Genomic DNA, 19,475 nt, shown 5'->3' on the forward strand with positions numbered 1-19,475 from the left:
CTGCATCCTACAATAACATTATTAGGCAGGCACTTTTTTACCAAGATGACCCAATTCTTCGCCTCAACTTCCAGTAACAATGCCTCCTTCTGTCTAATTATTGATAATTGCAGAGGAAGTACAATCCATATTCAACAATTAAACAAGTGGAGCAGTTGATCGAAGTTCCAAGTCTCAGGAAATAATCGGCAGGAGGCCTATATGGTCAGGCTGCTTCCTTTCTTCGAAATTTGCGAGAGCAGTTGACGTATGTAATCGACTCATGTCAATGTACTTTTAAGGAAAGCACAAATACTTGCGTTTGTACCAATATTTAAGGGAAAAAATCCAAGGAGAACTAACGCATAATCTTATTCCTCTTTATAAATGTAAGCCAAATTTCTTTTTCTCCATCAGAAATGTGAGTTTTGGCCCATAGCTACAAAATTTTAGACGGGAGATTCTGTCATTAAGTGTTTTTTGCGGTATTCGGCACTAACCCCTCATGAAAAATAACGAGAACCTGCTTCAATATGTTTAAATGAAACTTTCTATTCTATCATAACTTTGATGACAACAACCGCAAAGTAGGCTACTATTCGCCAATTATGTTTGGAAAAATTGCGACATTCATAAATAACAGTTAGTCTATCGTACCCAATAATGTTATCAGTTAAACGGTTGAATCCTATCCCAATTACGAACACTCATTAAATCAGAATAAAATGAAGAGATGTTTTGACCCCGATGTAAGTGGTCATTGTTGCAAAATGTCACCACAAGTGTGTTAGCTATTAACTCTGGGCCGTCTCAAAGGTTGGCTCAAGCTAACATACATATACGTAGCTGAATCGACAAATGATGTACAGTCACACCGGCAGATTGATTGACAAAGGCGTGCGGGTATCTCTCAATGGCGCAATTATCACTACAGTCATGGTCATCCAACATTCTAATTTGCCCACATCCGGGCTTTTCTCACACAGAGCCTCTTCAAATGTTTTCCGCAGGCCGTTTTTCAACTGAAGCTCCCCTAAAATAATAGAATGGTGCGAGTGTGTGGTGACACCCACATTCAGTAGTGAAATAGCGTCCCAAAGTACATTCGAAGCCAAGTTTCCCTACTCAATGTACATCGCGGTAAAAGTTAAATGTCATCAGGTACACAGGGAAATGTTTTGTGATAGTTTGTCCGTGTACCTGCTGGGGTCCTCTCGCAGTGCGTTCCATGGGCGATTCATTAGTGTCTAACCAGCCATGTATGTACATTGCACCTTACAGTGACGACATTCGGTATGTTGCCCGGCGAGTTGGGGTATATTGCTTATCTCGCAACAAAAATCATCTTGATAATAACTGTAGGCCTACCGTTCTCTGGTCGGCAGCGATCAATTGTCGGACACAAAACTTGCTGTCGATGTCATAAAAATTCATTTGAGATGTTCTAACGGTTGCTTATCATCAAAAAATACATTCACATGCAGTACATTTTCACCGAAACAACTTTCGTCAACTATATGGGCGTCGCCCGACAACTGTGAACCGATCGAGCGATATGGCGAAAAGTCGACGGGCGGGAGTCGGCATCATTGCTAACACAACACAGCGTCCCAGCCAATCATAATCAAGATATTCAGAATGTCTATGTGTAGGTGATATCAATTGGATTATCCTTGGTGATATTCAGACAACCCATTAAGGGTAAACAGACAGAATCTGTGTCCATCGGAAACAGCGGATAATTTTATAAATATATAATATTTTTCCGTTACTGTTAATAGAAATAGGCAATTATAAGTAGGTTGCAATAATGACGATTGTTGTGTAATTACACAGATTTGACGGAGCATGTATATGTAGAATATTGAAATGTCAAGTTATTTGGATCAACTGCCACGGAGAGCTTGGAAGTGGCCAGGATAAGCGTCGAGAACGGCAAGTCAACATTTCCAAATTCTGTTAAATTTTGTCGTTCCTTCTTTTCTTACGCTCGTTCCATCTCCCGGTAAAGTGGAGTTCTAACAGCGCCTTATGGTGATTTAGGGTTGGTTTACACGTTGGATTTTTGTAGGAGTCTCCAGCTTTATTGAAGGACCAGACTGAGTGCACATGGTGGAGTGGTTATAGGTGCATAATTTCCACACTGTCGACTGCCCAGTCGCCTACCACAGTACAGTTATAGTAGCTTGTCTATCATCAAAATACACGGTAAAATTTAAACACCGAGAACTGCTGGGTTTCTCCGATTTTGATTTCGAGTCTCTAACCTGATCGTGAGTTTGTGTGCCGATCGGTGCATAAGCAATGTGTAGCGTGGAGCTTTGGAGATGACAGTGTGACGTTCACCCTTAACCCCGATAACACCACTCATACTGGCCATCATCGGGGTGACATAAAATGAGACACTCAGGCACGAGAACCTTCCATGTTTTGACTATTCGCTTAATTTTTTGGACATTCAATATATTTGTTCGGCGTTTGGCAAAATATTTATTATCAGGAGTCTGTTCAGAAATAAACCTTTCTTTATCATCCCTGAACCTTTCTTTATCATCCCTTTGCAGATAAGGTAATGTCGCACTCTCGGGCTCTCGTGTCTGCTGTCTGCACAGCGCTTGCGCTGCTGGCCATGGCCAATGCCTGCTGCCTGCCGCATAAGTTTGTTATGAATTTCATTGGAGAGGTTGACGAGGAATATTATGGTGCCAAGAAAATCTACAACATCACTGGAAGGTAGGATTTTTCAAAACATTTCCTGGAGCATTTGATCGTCACAACGTCAAAACTGTACTTGGTTGGTCAATATTACTCACTAGCGCGGTTAGCGTAAGTATTAAAATGAAGAAGCCTGTATGGTAACAATAGCGGTGATGATGACGATGATGTCGACGACGACGGCAGCTGGCGCCGATGAGTGCCAGTTGGTGTTACAAAGTATTGAAATGTGTGACCTAAAAACTAACTGGAGCTCAGTGCGTACACCAACGTATGCATGTACAGTACAGTACAGTACATGAATGCACTATGATGGCAATCTGTGTAAATTGTGCTGTACTCATTATCGTTAAGTAAATTAACCTTACAATTACATATACATTGTATTAGCAAATCAGGTACTAATAATAAATTCATCCTAACTTGCGAATTCTATTATATGTGTTTTGTGATGCTAACATTTGTTTAACTTTTAGCATTGGTGCCAACTTCTACACCCAGAAATTCAGCCTTCAATACAGTTTCGACTCGCGTGTCAAAGAGATATTGATCTTAGAACCTTTACAGGCAAGTCACGGAAGATTTCCAAGAGATATCCATTGCTTTTAACCGATATACTGTGAACCAGCATGACACCGAACTTGATGGTGATGATGATAAAAACCCTTGAGGTCTTGAAAAGCTTTAAATGTTTTCAATTATAACTAAAGGAAAATGATACATTTTTTTCGCATATTTGTGCCTGATCAAACAAAACTCAGCAGTCTAGACTCTCTGTGATGACAGAAAAGCGGGGAATCGAAAAAAGCAGCGATAAAGCAGGGAAAGGGTTGCGTTTTGGTTCCGTTTCTCGGTATCTAGCAGTCAACTTTGTATGTGCATCATTATGTACAAGTTTGCTAGTAAAGATGTACACCCAAATCGACATCCGTTACTTGATATAATAAGGAAAAACATTTTTTTCCAGGATAAATTCCTCCACACGCGCCAAGTCAATCACGAGCCAGCTGTCTGCCACGTGGCTCAGGGTGTTGATGGCTATTTGAACATGGACTACCGGTGTTTCCTAGGTAAGTATTCACTACTTTCCTTTTCATTATTTACCGTATACTGCTTTGGTCGAGATAACTTGAGAGCCCATTATATCAGTTGAAATCACAGCATGATTAAAAAATTGTATGCAATGATAGCATGCCCTCCGAAACGATTATATCAAGTTATGAATTTGCCAAGAGTATAAAGCACAAGAGAATTTTGATCAAAAGGGACTAAAGCGTAAAAATGATACTTTCAATTTCAGGAAACAAGAAACTCGTTAAGACTATTGGTAAAACATACAAACTTAAACTTGGAAAATCTATGAAGATGACGGGATTTCTCCAGAGATCGAGTGAATATGTGGATATTTGTGAGCTCCAGGGACTACAAACATTCTCACTAGTGACTGGGTCGGGCAGTAAGTACAGGCTACACTGATACACTGATACACTGATACACTGATACACTGATACACCGGCGCAGTGATAGTTGTGAAATTATCATGAGGTGGCCAACTCTCACTGCTTGACTTGGGTGCATATATTTGTGTTTGCTGAAAAACTCTAAAAAAGCTCAATAGCCTTTATTTTCAAGAGTACAGAGACCTCCTCCAGAAAATCTCATTTACAATTTAACCGTTAGGACTGATCACCAACGTTAGTGCCTTTGCCGATTCTCTAAATACCAATGCAACGATGAAAAATTTATCATGAAGCCTAAAATGATAATTATATGATTTGTTATATATAAATTACATGATTAAGATGATTGTTACACAAAAATTACCATTTTATTCTTGCAGAAGCACTGCGAGTGGGGCTCTTGGTGACAAGTTTCATGACAGGGCCTTTGATCGACGTCACTCCAACTTGTACCGAACAGCGGCCACTCAGCCAGAATGTCATTACGGTGAGTGGATGGGCAGATGAACACACATACGAGTATTGTTTTACGGATCTGAGGCCGGTTCTAAAATTGGAAGCCTAGCACCGCACAAGGTGGATCGTCTCGCAGTCGGGAAAAAGAAAATGCCTTAGGTTTTTTTTTAGATTGTAAAGCCGCGTGTAATATGCCGTTTGTCAACACGTGCGGTGAAATATTATTTCTATACAGTTCGATGTAAAATACATGGCTGTTACGCGTGCGTGGACAGAACGGGTAGGGAATATTGGCATCAGTACCTAACTCATCCATCAAGTAATTCACTGGTAATGGTTTCTTTCCCTAGATTTATTGACGGAAAACTATCAAAATCGGTGACTTGACAATTGTTATCAACGACGACTAGAATTTCCCTCAAATTCTAATTTTCTGCTCGTAGATTACCCTAAATACATTAAAAAGCTACTCCGCCGAAAAATAAAGCCCTCTCTATATAACGGTATAATTTTTATCATTTCCAGATTCCCCTTATGGCCACATTTTCGAAAATGAGTGGAAAGGGTATCGCCTCAATGTTCAGTAAGCTCTGGTCAACTGATGTGCCCGCCGTGCCAACCACTGCGAGGCCAACCACTACCACATCAACCACTGCCGAACCAACCACTTCCGAACCAGCCACTGCCGAACCAACCATTGCCAGGCCATGGGTGGGGGTGACTGATGGTGATGTAGTTCAGGGAGGCAGTGGAAGTGGTAATGGTGGCGACGACGACGATGATGACAATACCGATGGCACTATTGTCGATGAAAGTAGTAGTGGTAGTGGCAATGGAGATACAGACGACGAAGATGGAAGTAGTAGTGTTGGTGTCGAACCACCCTTTGCCGTACCAACCACTGCCGAACCAACCACTGCCCGGCCAACTACTATCGAACCAACCACCGAAAAACCAATCACTCCGACGCCCGGTGGTAGATATGTTTGGCAAGGTAATAGCTGGGCTTGGGTGATTGATGAAGTTGTAGTTCAGGGAGGCAGTGGAAGTAGTGATGGTGGCGACGACGACGATGATGACAATACCGATGGCACTATTGTCGATGAAAGTAGTAGTGGTAGTGGCAATGGAGATACAGACGACGAAGATGATGATGGTGATAAAAGCGAAAGTAAGGAAGAATTTGTAAACGACTCAGGCCACGGTGATGTCGATGGTGATGGGGACTATGATGACTATGACAGAGAGTACTGGTCGTACTATTGGAAGGACGAAGACCAGGCTATAGAAGATTGGGAAGCGCAGTATGATGGTCGTTAGTCACCAAAAGGTTGCCACAATTCTGCATGAATTTGTTAATTGAACGCAAAGAAGTTTCACATACTATATATAGCGTATTTAAATAGGGTTCACGTTGTCACTTTATAACGTTTCACTTTAAGACGAACTAGTCGTTTCCAAAGAGCGGGCTACATATGATTCACGTTTCACCTTCATATCGTTACATGTCATGGTATTACGCCTGAGTCAATTGACGAACGTTAGTGATGGCCTTATTCTGTTTAAAGGCCATATATCAAGGTTTGAAAAACACTGAAATATTGAGAACACTGGGATATATATGTTACGCCGGCATTCTGGTTGTCACTCGACTTTGTCCTCAAAAGACTCATTTGGGATGGAGTACCATACACGGCAGACCCACATTCTGTGCAGCAAAAACTGTATTAGGATGCCTGATGCGAGTTTCGTCAGAGAACTCACATGGATAGGTTTAGAAGGAACACGTCAGGATTGAAAAAGGAGGTACAATTTCACAGCCCACAAAAATGAATTTGTTAGTTTGTATGTGAAATATTTGCATGGTGGGAGTTTGAATCTTAAATGCAAATGAGCAAATATTTTGTTACTGTCAATTTATTTTGTCATTGTCCTAATTAACCGCGGAAAAACTTAATAATTTATTCGGAAACTGACTGCATAAGTGTATCCGTTGCAGTTTACACAATAAAAAAGACGCAATGTTAGTAGGCCGTCGATAATTGCGGTTGTTCTTTTATCTTATTATATCATACTAGTTATGAATTAAAATTACACGCATGTACGTTCTGTTGGATGGCATATCAAGGGATGTGAATCAACAGTCTTGGAGGGGTCAAAAGACGACAACAGGAACTGAATAAACGGTAAGGCCCTGTTCTGAACTATTATTTTACCGAATGTTCCGCCTACAAGCAGCAACTTCTTAACATTTGAAATGACCTTATTAAAATGCTTTACTTTAAAATGCTTGCCTGACATGTACAGTCGTGTGCATATTAATGTCCACACCTACTTAATACGGTATCGGCATGAGCATGCTGAATGTATCTCTCTCTCTGAAATACATTCACATCCAATGAAAACATTTCCAAATATCGTAAAGACTCTATTGGCTGAAACATGACCTATGACGCCATCAAATTAAGCGGATTTTAGATCACTCTGGTAAGCTATTACAACCGACCTTAGTGCTTTCTACTCCATTAATCGCGCAAACTTCAACAGATAACCTATCAAATGTACCTTTATTAGATCAAAAATCCAGATACCGTGGCGTTTCCTGTTAGATTCTTAGTCTAGATGTTATTAAGTTCGTGTACATCATGTACATGACATTCGTTACAAAGTTAGACACCCAGTTAAGGTCTTTCATACATACAAAACTTAATAAGATTTTAAGTGAGAATCTTACAAGAATCTTTTATGCTTTCTCGACCTGGGATAACATTTATGCACTACAGGATCTTAATTTCCTAACTGAGCTGCAAAAAGTTAAGCAATAGACGACTACAAGACTGGGATAGGACTATGTCGCCAAGACGTTCCTTTAATCAACTCCATAGATATTCAATGCCAAATAAAGTACGACCCGTTTTTTTCTACCCCTTTTGATATATTTACTGAATCGGCATTCCAGGTTCAGTTATGCAGTACTATCGGGCCCTCCTGTCCCTCTTCTTCGGTGTGCTTGCGCTGCTGACTGCCACCTACGCGTGCTGTCTGCCAAACAGGTTCGTTATGACTTTCCTCGCCGGAATCGATGAGATGAAACAAAATGGCGATAGGCGTACGTACAATGTTCTTGGGAGGTAGGTACACTCTTAAAATAATCAGTAAAATGAATATATGTCGTGTAACATCATATACTACGATACATGGCAACATGGATGCATAATTTATAACTTGATGTTTCAATTTTAGATTCGGTGCTGATTTCGGCCAGCAGAAATTCGGTATTTTCACCAGGGAACCAGGGGATACAGCTGTCGAAAACCGATGGACTTTTGACTTCGTTAAGGTAACTGACCAAATCTCTTTGAGAAACAGCACCGTGCTATTTCATTCAAGGGAAATTATATATGGTTTCTCATATTCTTAGGATTAATCGGGGAAGTTTTTAAAAGAAATCGTCTACGAAGGCTTGCAAACCTGCCGAGTGTTCAATTTCCCCCAATCAATGAGGTTGCCAGGTATGTAACACGTGCAATGGCACAACTTTGGAATATATCCATATACTTTATGTTGGAAATACTGGTGAAGATCCATGGGAAAGAGACGAAAGCATATATTGCTTAACCTAAGATACCAACTAATTTTGGCAGACGTTCATAAAAATAAGATGAATTTATTTTTCAGCGTGAATTATTGTATACTCGCCGGACCAACAACGAGCCAACCGTGTGTGATGTTCATCCTCTCCACGGCCAGTTGGGCAAGGATTATAGATGCTTCCTCGGTAAGTCTTCAAATCGGTTCCGCCAAAAAACAACATCGTTTAATATTTATCGCTGGTCGAAAATCCTGATATGATTGTTATAAGAATCTTAACTTAAATATTTAGTTTGTACACATGTGCATGTACATTGTCCACGATATCCTTGTAATATTCTTTGTCAAGATCTTAACTTAGTAACTTTATACACGCATCTTGTAACGAATGCATATGTTCATGGACACAAAAACTGAATACGATCTTAAGAATCTGATACGAATCTTATCGGAATTTTCGACTTTTAATGGCTTTACAAATTTTTCTGTAGTGCTAAAAGCAGAAGGTTGACGAGGAAAGATTGCTTCATATGTTTCCTTTGCAGATTTATTGATATCAGTTGGGTTAAAAACGTGAACGCTTTACAGGCTTTTCTGTTGTGCGAAAAACTAAAGGTGGTGTCGAAAATAAGATACATGAAGGATGCATTTCACCAAGTCTGTCCCGTATCTCGGCGTCGATGCTTACCCCTTTTTTGATCCGAAATGGTCGTAAATTATAAGGAATGAAACGTGTCTATTTCATATTCAGAGAACAAGAAGTTTGTAAGGATAACTCGACAATCCTACATGTACAAGGTTCATCTGGGAAAGTTTGCGAAGATGTTCGGTACCTTCAGACGGACAGATGACGACTATCATATTTGCGAACCTCGAGGACTACAAACAATCGCCATATTGACGGGCTTAGGCAGTAAGTATACGCCGTGTCTCAAAAAAGTGGTCTGTAAAAGACTTGCTAGATGTAAAACATGACCTTTTGCAGTTTTTCTTTACTTTTCGCTGTAAAGATGGGACGAAAAACATAGGATTTGTACATATTGTATGATTTTTATGCGGCCTTGCGCTCATTGAGCAACCTGATCTGAAAATCAAATTGCCTCTTTACTTTTGTAATTCTACATGTTGTGTACGTCAATTTGCATAGATTTGGTCTTCATTTTCTTCTTTCGTGCTACTTGAATTATAAGAACTCACCCGGGCGTTGTACTCGGACAATTTTCATTCTTAGATTTTAGCGGGCTCTTATGAATTTAAGCCACGAAGGTGAAGTAGGAGGAGAGTGAGAGAGGGTAGAAGAAAACCGGATATACCATCAAGAACATTTTATGAAATCTGAATAAACTATTATCATAAAGAGGGCGGACCCGTTCTCCAACAATACAAATTGCACTGAACTTGTTGTGCCGAAAATTATGTGGTTACCTTCTTTCAGAGACAGTGCACATACGATTTTTCGTCACCGGTATTGAGACAGGGTCGAGAATTGATATGTCCACTACTTGCTCAAAGAAGAACAGTGCTAGTAACGGAATGTCGGTGAGTATATTAGCAGTTTTTTTGGGTCAAGGGACAAGAGTTGTGCGACAATAGCCAGATGGAGAACGATGCATCAGATCGCCGGTCTGAAGCTTACGTACTTACCTTTACACTACGACACAGTGGGTCAAGCCATCAATTGTGCGAGAGTTCTCTTCTGTGACGTACATATAGCTACGGAATTGGTTATTATGACTAGTAAAACACACTCACACAAAGTAGACGCGACCCAAAGGCTTGCTGAGGGAAGATGAGGTCTATATGGAGGGATGGTGGTATAGTACGAACCTTATCAGAGTAGGACATTTCCAACCACATGCTCGAAAATGTCAACACCTAACGCCCTCTATGTTACCTTTTTCATTTGCAATAATGGATTGTACTTGTATCATTATTTCTAGTTTCCAACTTTGGCCGCGTTGTCGAAAATGAGTGAAAGGGGGATGGCAGCAATGTTTCGTCGGTTTGGAACAAAGCAAGAGGCGAATGTACAAGCTGATGGCAGACCACCACTCATTACTTCCAAGTGGATAGTTGGAAAATGGGTGTGGAACGGCCACAGGTACCAGTGGTTACCTGATGAAGACCTCGTTACAAAGGGTGGTGAAAATGATGATGATAATCCTGATGGTAGTGTTAATGCTGTTGAAGGAAGTGGAAATGGCAGTGGCAGTGCCAGTGGTAATAGTGGAGATTATGGTGACGACGATAATCCTGATGGTACTGTTACTTATATAGAAGGTAGTGGAAATGGCAATGGCAGTGGTAATAGTGAAGATTTTGGTGACGATGATAATCCTGATGGTAGTGTTACTGCTCTGGAAGGAAGTGAAAATGGCAATGGTAGCGGTAATAGTGACGATTTTGGTGACGATGATAACCCTGATGGTAGTGTTACTGCTGCTGGCGGAAGTGGAAGTGGCAATGGCAGGGGTAATAGTGACGATTTTGGTGACGATGATAACCCTGATGGTAGTGTTACTGCTGCTGGCGGAAGTGGAAGTGGCAATGGCAGGGGTAATAGTGACGATTTTGGTGACGATGATAACCCTGATGGTAGTGTTACTGCTGCTGGCGGAAGTGGCAATGGCAGCGGTCATAGTGGTGATTATGATGACGATGATAATCCTGATGGCAGTCTTAATGCTATCGACGGAAGTGGAAGTGGCAATGCCAGTGGCCTTGTTGATAATTATGGTAACGATGATAATCCTGATGGTAGTGTTGCTGTTACTGAGGGAAGCGGAAATCGTAGTGGTGATAATAAAAACGATGATACTGATGGCACTATGACTGGCTGGGGAAGTGGAAGTGGTCGTGGTAAGGTTGGTGGCAGTGGTAGTGGTGCTAACGAAGATGATGATGGAGATGACGACAATACTGATGGCAATACTGATCGCAATATGACTATTTGGGAAAGTGGCAGTGGCAGTGGTAGTGGTAGTGGTAATGGCAGCAGTAGAGGCAGTGAAGATGATGATGAAGACGACGACGACATAACTGATGGCACTGTTACTTTTCCGAAAATTTGTAGTGGCAGTGGTTGTGGTAGTGACAGCAATAGTGGAAGTGATGTTGGTGTTGGTGGTGATAGTGGCAATAAAGATGATGGTGGTGATGACCACAATACTTATGGCACTGTTTTTGTTCGGGAAAATGGTAGTGGTAGTGGCTGTGGTAGCAGTTGTGACAGTGGTAGCGGTGGTGGCAGTGGTATGGGGAGTGGTAGTGGTAATAAAGATGATGATGGTGATGACGACAACACTAATGGCACTGTTACTGTTCACGAAAATGGTAGCGAGTGCGGTTCTGGAAGCAGTTGTGACAGTGGCAGCGGTAGTGGCAGTGGTATGGGTAGTGGTAGTGGCAATAAAGATGATGATGGTGATGACGACAACACTAATCGTACTGTTACTGTTCAGGAAAATGGTAGCGAGTGCGGTTCTGGAAGCAGTTGTGACAGTAGCAGTGGTGATGGTGGTGGTAGTCGTAGTGGTAGTGGTAATAAAGATGATGATGGTGATGACGATAACACTAATGGCAATGTTACTGTTCAGGAAAATGGTAGTGAGTGCGGTTCTGGAAGCAGTTGTGACAGCAGCAGTGGTGGTGGTGGTGGTAGTCGTAGTGGTAGTGGTAATAAAGATTATGATGGTGATGACGATAACACTAATGGCACTGTTACTGTTCAGGAAAATGGTAGTGAGTGCGGTTCTGGAAGCAGTTGTGACAGTAGCAGTGGTGGTGGTGGTCGCAATAAAGATTATGATGATGACGACAATACAGATAAGACTCCTACATTTGGGGAAAGCGGTACTGGCATAGGTAGTAGCAGTAGCAACGGCAGTGATAGTGCCAGTGACAGTGGCAGCGACAGTGGCAGTGTAATTGGCAGTGACAACATCAGTGACAGTGGCAGCGACAGTGGCAGTGACAGTGGCAGTGTAATTGGCAGTGACAACATCAGTGACAGTGGCAGCGACAGTGGCAGTGACAGTGTAGTTGGCAGTGACAACGGCAGTGGCAGTGGCAGTGGCAGTGACAGTGGCAGTGACAGTGGTACTGGCATAGGTAGTGGCAGTGGCAGTGGCAATTACAGTGGCAGCAGCAGTGCCAGTGCCAGTGGTAGAGGCGATGGCAGTGACAGTGGTACTGGTAGTGGCAGTGGCAGTAACAACGGTAGCGACAGCGGTAGTGTTGGTGGCAATGGGAATGACAATGGTAGTGGTGGTGCTAGTGGCAGTACCAACGGTAGTGACATCGGTAGTGTTGGTGGCAATGGGAATGACAGTGGTACTGGTAGTGGCAGTGGCAGTAACAACGGTAGTGACATCGGTAGTGTTGGTGGCAATGGGAATGACAGTGGTACTGGTAGTGGCAGTGGCAGTAACAACGGTAGCGACAGCGGTAGTGTTGGTGGCAATGGGAATGACAGTGGTACTGGTAGTGGCAGTGGCAGTAACAACGGTACCGACAGCGGTAGTGTTGGTGGCAATGGGAATGACAGTGGTACTGGTAGTGGCAGTGGCAGTAACAACGGTAGTGACAGCGGTAGTGTTGGTGGCAATGGGAATGACAGTGGTACTGGTAGTGGCAGTGGCAGTAACAACGGTAGTGACATCGGTAGTGTTGGTGGCAATGGGAATGACAGTGGTACTGGTAGTGGCAGTGGCAGTAACAACGGTAGTGACAGCGGTAGTGTTGGTGGCAATGGGAATGACAGTGGTAGTGGTGGTGGTAGTGGCAGTAACAACAGTAGTGACATAAGTAGTGTTGGTGGCAATGGGAATGACAGTGGTACTGGTGGTGGTAGTGGCAAGGGAGAAGATGAAGATGAAGAGGAGGAGGAGGAGGAGGAAAATATTAATGGCAGTGTTGCTGAAAAGGGAAAAAGCAACAGTGATGGTGGTGACCATGGTAATAGATATATTGAAAATAAAAGTAACAGTGCCGGCATAAGTCAGGAAACTCCGCAGAAATCCTTCAACCGCGGAAGTGAAGATAAAGACAATGACAAAAAAAAGGAAAAATTCGTTTTGTACTATTGGGTCTGGGTAGATCAGTACTGGGATGATACATAGTGACATTAGTGAAGAAACCATCATTTACCCACCCCCTTCCCGCGCGTATCGTGGTCGAAGAAGACAATCCTTCAAGATAAAGGTCAAGAACTCTTATTTTCGCACCTCTAGTTTCTATCAAAACAAGAACACATTTCTTCAAGAAAAGTGTTTTTGATTAACCATATATAGGCCTACATGAAAAAACCATGATCTCACCCAGTGTATCATATCCATTGGCGCAGCTAAGATTTTCAGAAAAAGGAGTCGTTTTCAAGAAAACAAGGGCATTTCGTGAACAGATTTGAAAATGAATTTTAGCTCAAAGGCTTTGCTCTTATGTATTTTTATTATAAGATAGAGCATACTACTATAAATCGGGCGGTAAAAACCAGAGTCTACTATAAAATAACAATTTGGTCAAAAATGAGTTAAGTGTATTAGCAACCTCTGACCTTAATACTATTTACTGACAGAGGTTCATCATTGATGCAGCTTTATCTGTGTACTCATAGCTGACAGCACTCCACTTTCCTTTCCATGAAAAATCAGACGTCAACGCATTGTTCTCAAGATGTGCATGTCAGGTGGAGTCTGGTTCTCACCGCTTTTTATAAAAGTTGATAAATAAAAATTACTGAGTAGTATTTTAAGACGCGTGCGTTCGATGTGTTCTTCATTTCTGTCTTTTTTCTTCACGCAGTCCTCCGTAAACATCTGCAATCACGGTAGATGTATACAAGTAATATAGAAACGTTTGGACGCGAATCCAGGATGAAGGGCACAGGAAAAGAGGACGACCTGGACTCGACCCTGACATACAGCTTTGATGTATACCTGGCTGTTGCACACATTCCAAGGGCCTGGAGTCAACTTTGAGATGTGGGTAGGTGAAGGCCCACCACGTCCATATATCTCGCTCGATACTACGGTCGTGTAGGTTAATTCCAAATGCGAAGACAATGCAAATATATATCCAAACAATTAACACATTGCATAGCAGACGTTTTTTATCTTTGCGCCCAGCTTAATTAGGAATCTGTTACATCAGATGTTTACTTTGGATAAAAACGCCTCCTCCTCTTGGAGAAAACTTCTTCCAAAAGAAAGTGAAGTTACACTATTTGCCAATTCTAAAGGTTCGCCGCACACTTGCATTCTCTGGATCAGAATGTCGTAATGTCATGAACTCTGTTAAACCACTAAACCATTAAACATTTTGACATGCATTGCAGAGTTACCAGTGTGTGATAAACTTTTTCAAATATTGCCCCATTCATACCAGTCCTTGCACTGTGTTCAATGTATGGCCTTTTGATGAATGCAGTACATGCACTGATCAACAGACAACAGAGGCCCGCAGGCAACAAATGTTAGTCCGACACGTATATAGGAATGAGGTGCCTGGACAAAAGGTGGCTGGACAAAAGGTGGCAGGCAAGTTGGCCTGATGATGTATTTAATTTGAAATGTTAGGCCTCTTGAACTAACATTCAGACGAAGGAAAGCAAACCGCACAGGTCTTGATCTATCCGCTTGTTTACAGCTCTAACACTGAAGATGAATCCCCAATGCAGCAGGTGCACGAAGACAGTCTACCCAATGGAAAAATTGAATTGTTTGGACAAGGTGAGAAATTGTTGCGAGTGACTCCTTATTTATGATAACTGGAAGCTCTCTTCGGATGAGATGAATGTGGACGTCATTTTGGGCTGCTGTGTGAAGGCTACTCGGCTGATTTCGTCACAGTTTAGAATCTTAGCTCTTTTTTGTATCCGTATCCACATTTTCGGTGCTGTATCTTTTTATGTGTTAACTTTCAGTACTGGCACAAAGCATGTTTTAACTGCGAAACATGCCACCAGACCCTAGACATGAAGACCTACAAGGGTTTCAATAAGCTGCCGTATTGCAATGCGTAAGTTATCATTAATCACATAGATAAATTAGGGTTTTGTTACCAGCAGCCATTTTGGTTCAAATTTTCTGAGGAATATTTCCAATAATATTTATCTTGTGCATTGTCTTTGGACGTCAATAAGTGCGTTGAAGAATAGCAAGAAGTGCAAAAACCGTTACAGGAGAAAGAACCCTAAAAAAATCCAAGATGACGAAGACTTGTCGATGTATAAGTAGGTCCACAAACCTCCTTCGATAAGCCAGCACTACTTTTCAACCAAGTTGATTGTGATACCACTCGACTATTATTTGTGATGATGCTAGTACATGTATTTTGGTTAGATTATAAACCTTGATCGCGGGAGAAAACTTGCATCGGGTCAACGTGTCAATTTGCATGCATAAGGTATCCTTCAGTAACGTATGTCAGTGTGATGCACTAATACATTCCTCATACTTTCAGTCACTACCCGACAACGAAGCATACCACTGTGGCAGATACTCCGGAAAATTTGCGTCTGGCACAGGCCGAAAAGGAACAATCGACTTTGGTAAGCGAGCAATGCAAGATCCTTAATAGAGAGTCGATTGTATTCTCGCATGGGTACCGGTTATTTGGTAGCGCTCCAAAGTCCAAGTGCATCGTTTCAAAATTACTGTCAGATGGTGCTGAAGGTTCGTGTGATAGATACGTTAAACTACCGATGGCTGGGTGATTAAGGCGTATGCCTCTTGGAAGGTCGAAGGTTGCCTCTTCCGATGCGGCCGGTTGGTCAGCCGCCGACTGGTTAAAAATATGGTATAAACTACCTTCTCGCCAGGCGCTGTTGGAGATACGAGTTTGAAAGTACAGTGTAAATAAAGAGTGTCTCATAGTCTCAAGCTGACTGGCCCTTTTATTAGGGGTGACACTTAAATTAACGAACTCTACGACGTATTTCCTTCATATAACATGCAAAGGTGTGCGCTTGTTCATGTAGCTTTTCTACGCCAGTTTATTTTCTAGATGTCTACAGTGTCGACGCTATTTAGCCAGATTTGGTTGGTCTGTTTCGGAGAGACCTATCACGCGTGAAATAGCCCTTTGTGCAGGCGCTCTTGCACAGTGTAGACACTATTTAGCCAGCTGATACGCACCTGCACAAAATACCCATATTATGTGTAATAGGCCTATGTGAAGGATGACATAATTGGCTAAATTGGCCACAGTATATATAACCATGGAGGTATTATTAATAATACCTCCATGATATAACATACATGTTAAAAATGCCTCACATTTTTCATCTCCCCAAGGCTGAATGCACTTTTAATGGGCCACCCGATACGATGTATTAAATGTCCTGTAAACTGTCTTTGACCAGGTGTACCACAAAGAGTTCGAGGCTGGGAAGGGAAGTTACACAGTCGTAGCGGATGACCCGGAGTCACTTCGCATAAAGAAAGCACAGGCCCAAGCCAGTGATATTGGATACACCACCAATATATCGGGAAAACCAGCTCCTAGGATCAGCACCAAACCACCCAATAGACATAGACTGCCAACTGAAGTCCCCCCACCAACACCGGTAAATCCCGCAAACAGATTTATTACGCTTGTCCTTCTTTATGAGAGAGGTACAGATTTTGATCCAAGAACGAGAACGACAGCGAGAAGGAGGTCATTTTTCTCTTGTTGACGTCATCAAGTCAAGTCGATTGTTTTTTTGTACTAATGTTTCCAGGCATACCAGACATCGAAGACACACTGTTTTAATACATTGTGGCAACATTCGACGCGTGATCCGTCGTCAACCCGTTCTCATTCTCGTTCTGGGATCTGCTGTACGAGATTTTGCGTTTCAAAGATTTTCGCACCTGAATAAGTAACATAAAGTAAGATCAAGCATATGTTCTCTTTAATAATCTATGCTTGGTAATATATAGGTTTGCGAAAAACCTTTTTCAAAACCCCCGACGGAAATAATTTTTTGGGTACATTGCTTACATTTGCGCATTTCAGATCTCAGTTATTTACCTGGCGACTTAGTGCGACGTGTCCGACTGGCACCACGAGTGCGAACAGCCTACTAAAGTTTTGTTTTACCTTATCTCCAGGTAGCTGGAAAAACGTACGTGGCAGTATACGATTACTCGGCAGCTGATGAAGATGAGGTCAGTTTCCAGGAGGGCGACATCATCATTGACGCTACGGTCATAGATGAGGGTTGGATGCAAGGACGTGTCCAAAGAACCGGGCAATACGGCATGTTACCTACAAACTATGCCGAGGCTCAGTAATGTTGTGGAGATAGAATAGAATCACCCTCGTCACTTTTCTAATTAATCTAAACTTATCTAAGTATAATAGCATGATAATAAACTGTGTGCTGCAGCTAAGGTAGTGAAACGACATCCCGCAACCGCAATCCGTACTTTGCCATCATTGATCATTATACCCTTATCCATGATATCCCGCTGATGCCAAGTGACCATTCACGGAACCAAACCGATCTAGCCCAATCCGCTTCGGTCTCGTTTGCTGTCTGAAGGCTCACGGATACGATCTTGGCGGGGCTGGTTCGATGTGGTCGAAAGGTTGACGTTCTCTCTTTCTTGCCCACATTTTTTGTATCGTGTTCGCAATCTCAAAAACCATGAGTTTTTTTCATTTTAGCAAAAAAACTCTTCGGGGTGTACATATGTGTTGGCCGAAAAACCCTTATGGTTTTTTTTCAAAAACCTAGTTTTTCAAACCTATAAAGGTAAACTAAATGGTAATATCACAAAATCATAAGACATTTATTAAACAAATAATATTTTAATCCATTTCATTTCAAATTGACATGCAAGCGGTACCCTACGAACTGCTATATATTGGCAAGTTATGTACTATACACATATTCAGTTTGGGTAAAAAAGGCAAAGTTGGGAAGAGTTTCAGACATTATCCAAAGGAAGACTGAGAACATTTGTAAGACATAGTAAAGATTTTTCTTATTCCCTTTGTTCCATTGGCTTTGAAAAAAAAATTGCTGAAACAGTTTGTGTTTTTTATTGTTGAAGATCATACCCATGTAAGTTGATCACTGTTACCAGAAGTTAATAAAGACTAAGAATGTGGAAGCATTACTACGGCATCTTAACTAGCTCGATCAAGGTACTAAATTCTGACAATAGGGGACTTTTACAAGATAATTCGGTCTCTATTCAATGGCTATCGCTACTAATTGACTGGTTGTTGCTCGATTCCTTGTCACAAAATACATACCTCAAATAGTGTAAGTCTTTTAGTAGAGAGTGGGTCATCATATTCGCGTAGGAATTGATGATCTTAGTACTTCATCGTTTATTTTGGTTGGGGAAACCTTCCTATTAAGTATGTCATTGGATGTAAGTACCCGGGTCGAAAATCGAGATGCGATAATTCTTTAGGTTCCGTGTAAACGTAAATGCAAATGTAAGTGTTTTTAATTGTGCATGTACATGCACATGTAAATGCACATGTACATGCGTGACATCATTGTTGTAAGATTCTCAGTTCAGTTCTTTACTGAGAAGTGACAAGATTCCTTCAGATTGTCAAACTCTTAACTAAGAATCTTACTCGAATCTTGTAAATACATGTATCGTAGATGCACATGTAGAGCATACAGAACTGAATAGGATCTTTACGAAGAATTAGCTTGTAAGATAATGTTATCTGGGTGTTCAACCTATAAAGTTTCTCTATTACGTCTAAAATAAAACTGATCATTTCGATCTTTGTCCGTTGTGCACATGGTCAAACTATGTATTCTATGACGTGGTTTATTGTTTTCTTCAGTGTACATTTGTATACAAATGCAATCATTTTCCTTGTCAATATCAGAGTAAAGAGTGGAAGCGCCATAAATTAGTGGTAAATGTTTAAAACGGGCGGGTTCGGTCATCAAAAGTGTTTTGGAGGAAACTTTCATCTTTTGTCACCGAAACCTCGCTTATCGCCGAATCCACGCTTATCACCAAAACCACGTTTGTCCCCGAAGCCTCGCTTATCACCAAATCCGCGCTTATCACCAAAACCACGTTTGTCCCCAAAGCCTCGCTTATCACCAAATCCTCGCTTATCACCGAAACCACGTTTATCACCAAAACCACGTTTTTCACCATATCCACGTCTTTCCTCTTCTAACAAATCCCGAGCGGCCATTTCTGCGTATTTAGCGGGCTCACACGGATAACCTAATATTTCACAAATATAAGCGTACTCTTCTGCAGGTTGAGAGAATTCAAATATTTCGGCTTCGTTTCTTTT

General features: G+C 41.6%; 3 protein-coding genes across 3 annotated transcripts; all 3 read left to right on the forward strand.

Moving 5' to 3' along the window:
- Nucleotides 1-1,822: 1,822 nt before the first annotated feature.
- LOC135497878 (uncharacterized) lies at nucleotides 1,823-6,652 on the forward strand. Its single transcript, XM_064787862.1, has 7 exons — nucleotides 1,823-1,914; nucleotides 2,544-2,712; nucleotides 3,171-3,261; nucleotides 3,662-3,764; nucleotides 3,995-4,150; nucleotides 4,535-4,641; nucleotides 5,136-6,652. Exons 2-7 carry the CDS (start codon nucleotides 2,552-2,554, stop codon nucleotides 5,928-5,930), a joined length of 1,413 nt encoding a protein of 470 aa, XP_064643932.1. The 5' UTR covers nucleotides 1,823-1,914; nucleotides 2,544-2,551; the 3' UTR covers nucleotides 5,931-6,652.
- Nucleotides 6,653-6,663: 11 nt separating this feature from the next.
- LOC135497879 (fibroin heavy chain-like) lies at nucleotides 6,664-13,955 on the forward strand. The gene is made up of 7 exons (XM_064787863.1): nucleotides 6,664-6,796; nucleotides 7,570-7,741; nucleotides 7,854-7,950; nucleotides 8,289-8,388; nucleotides 8,953-9,114; nucleotides 9,637-9,740; nucleotides 10,142-13,955. The coding sequence occupies exons 2-7, from the start codon at nucleotides 7,578-7,580 to the stop codon at nucleotides 13,319-13,321; spliced, it is 3,807 nt and encodes a 1,268-aa protein (XP_064643933.1). The 5' UTR covers nucleotides 6,664-6,796; nucleotides 7,570-7,577; the 3' UTR covers nucleotides 13,322-13,955.
- Nucleotides 13,956-14,695: 740 nt separating this feature from the next.
- On the forward strand, nucleotides 14,696-17,866 carry LOC135497781 (LIM and SH3 domain protein 1-like). The gene is made up of 5 exons (XM_064787670.1): nucleotides 14,696-14,929; nucleotides 15,124-15,218; nucleotides 15,663-15,750; nucleotides 16,564-16,767; nucleotides 17,297-17,866. The coding sequence occupies exons 1-5, from the start codon at nucleotides 14,861-14,863 to the stop codon at nucleotides 17,477-17,479; spliced, it is 639 nt and encodes a 212-aa protein (XP_064643740.1). The 5' UTR covers nucleotides 14,696-14,860; the 3' UTR covers nucleotides 17,480-17,866.
- The last annotated feature ends 1,609 nt before the right edge of the window (nucleotides 17,867-19,475 follow it).

This window comes from Lineus longissimus, chromosome 13 (genome assembly GCF_910592395.1).
Source record: "Lineus longissimus chromosome 13, tnLinLong1.2, whole genome shotgun sequence".
Lineage (NCBI taxonomy): Eukaryota > Metazoa > Nemertea > Pilidiophora > Heteronemertea > Lineidae > Lineus > Lineus longissimus.

Excerpts from the sequence above, each read along its gene's own strand:
- LOC135497879 (XM_064787863.1), top strand. The coding sequence starts at position 7,578 with ATGCAGTACTATCGGGCCCTCCTGTCCCTCTTCTTCGGTGTGCTTGCG. Across the intron at positions 7,742-7,853 it reads ACGTACAATGTTCTTGGGAG|ATTCGGTGCTGATTTCGGCC; the intron begins GTAGGTACACTC and ends TTTCAATTTTAG. Across the intron at positions 7,951-8,288 it reads GGACTTTTGACTTCGTTAAG|CGTGAATTATTGTATACTCG; the intron begins GTAACTGACCAA and ends TTTATTTTTCAG.
- LOC135497781 (XM_064787670.1), top strand. The coding sequence starts at position 14,861 with ATGAATCCCCAATGCAGCAGGTGCACGAAGACAGTCTACCCAATGGAA. Across the intron at positions 15,219-15,662 it reads AAGCTGCCGTATTGCAATGC|TCACTACCCGACAACGAAGC; the intron begins GTAAGTTATCAT and ends TCATACTTTCAG. Across the intron at positions 16,768-17,296 it reads AAGTCCCCCCACCAACACCG|GTAGCTGGAAAAACGTACGT; the intron begins GTAAATCCCGCA and ends CCTTATCTCCAG.
- LOC135497878 (XM_064787862.1), top strand. The coding sequence starts at position 2,552 with ATGTCGCACTCTCGGGCTCTCGTGTCTGCTGTCTGCACAGCGCTTGCG. Across the intron at positions 3,262-3,661 it reads TGATCTTAGAACCTTTACAG|GATAAATTCCTCCACACGCG; the intron begins GCAAGTCACGGA and ends ATTTTTTTCCAG. Across the intron at positions 3,765-3,994 it reads GGACTACCGGTGTTTCCTAG|GAAACAAGAAACTCGTTAAG; the intron begins GTAAGTATTCAC and ends TTTCAATTTCAG.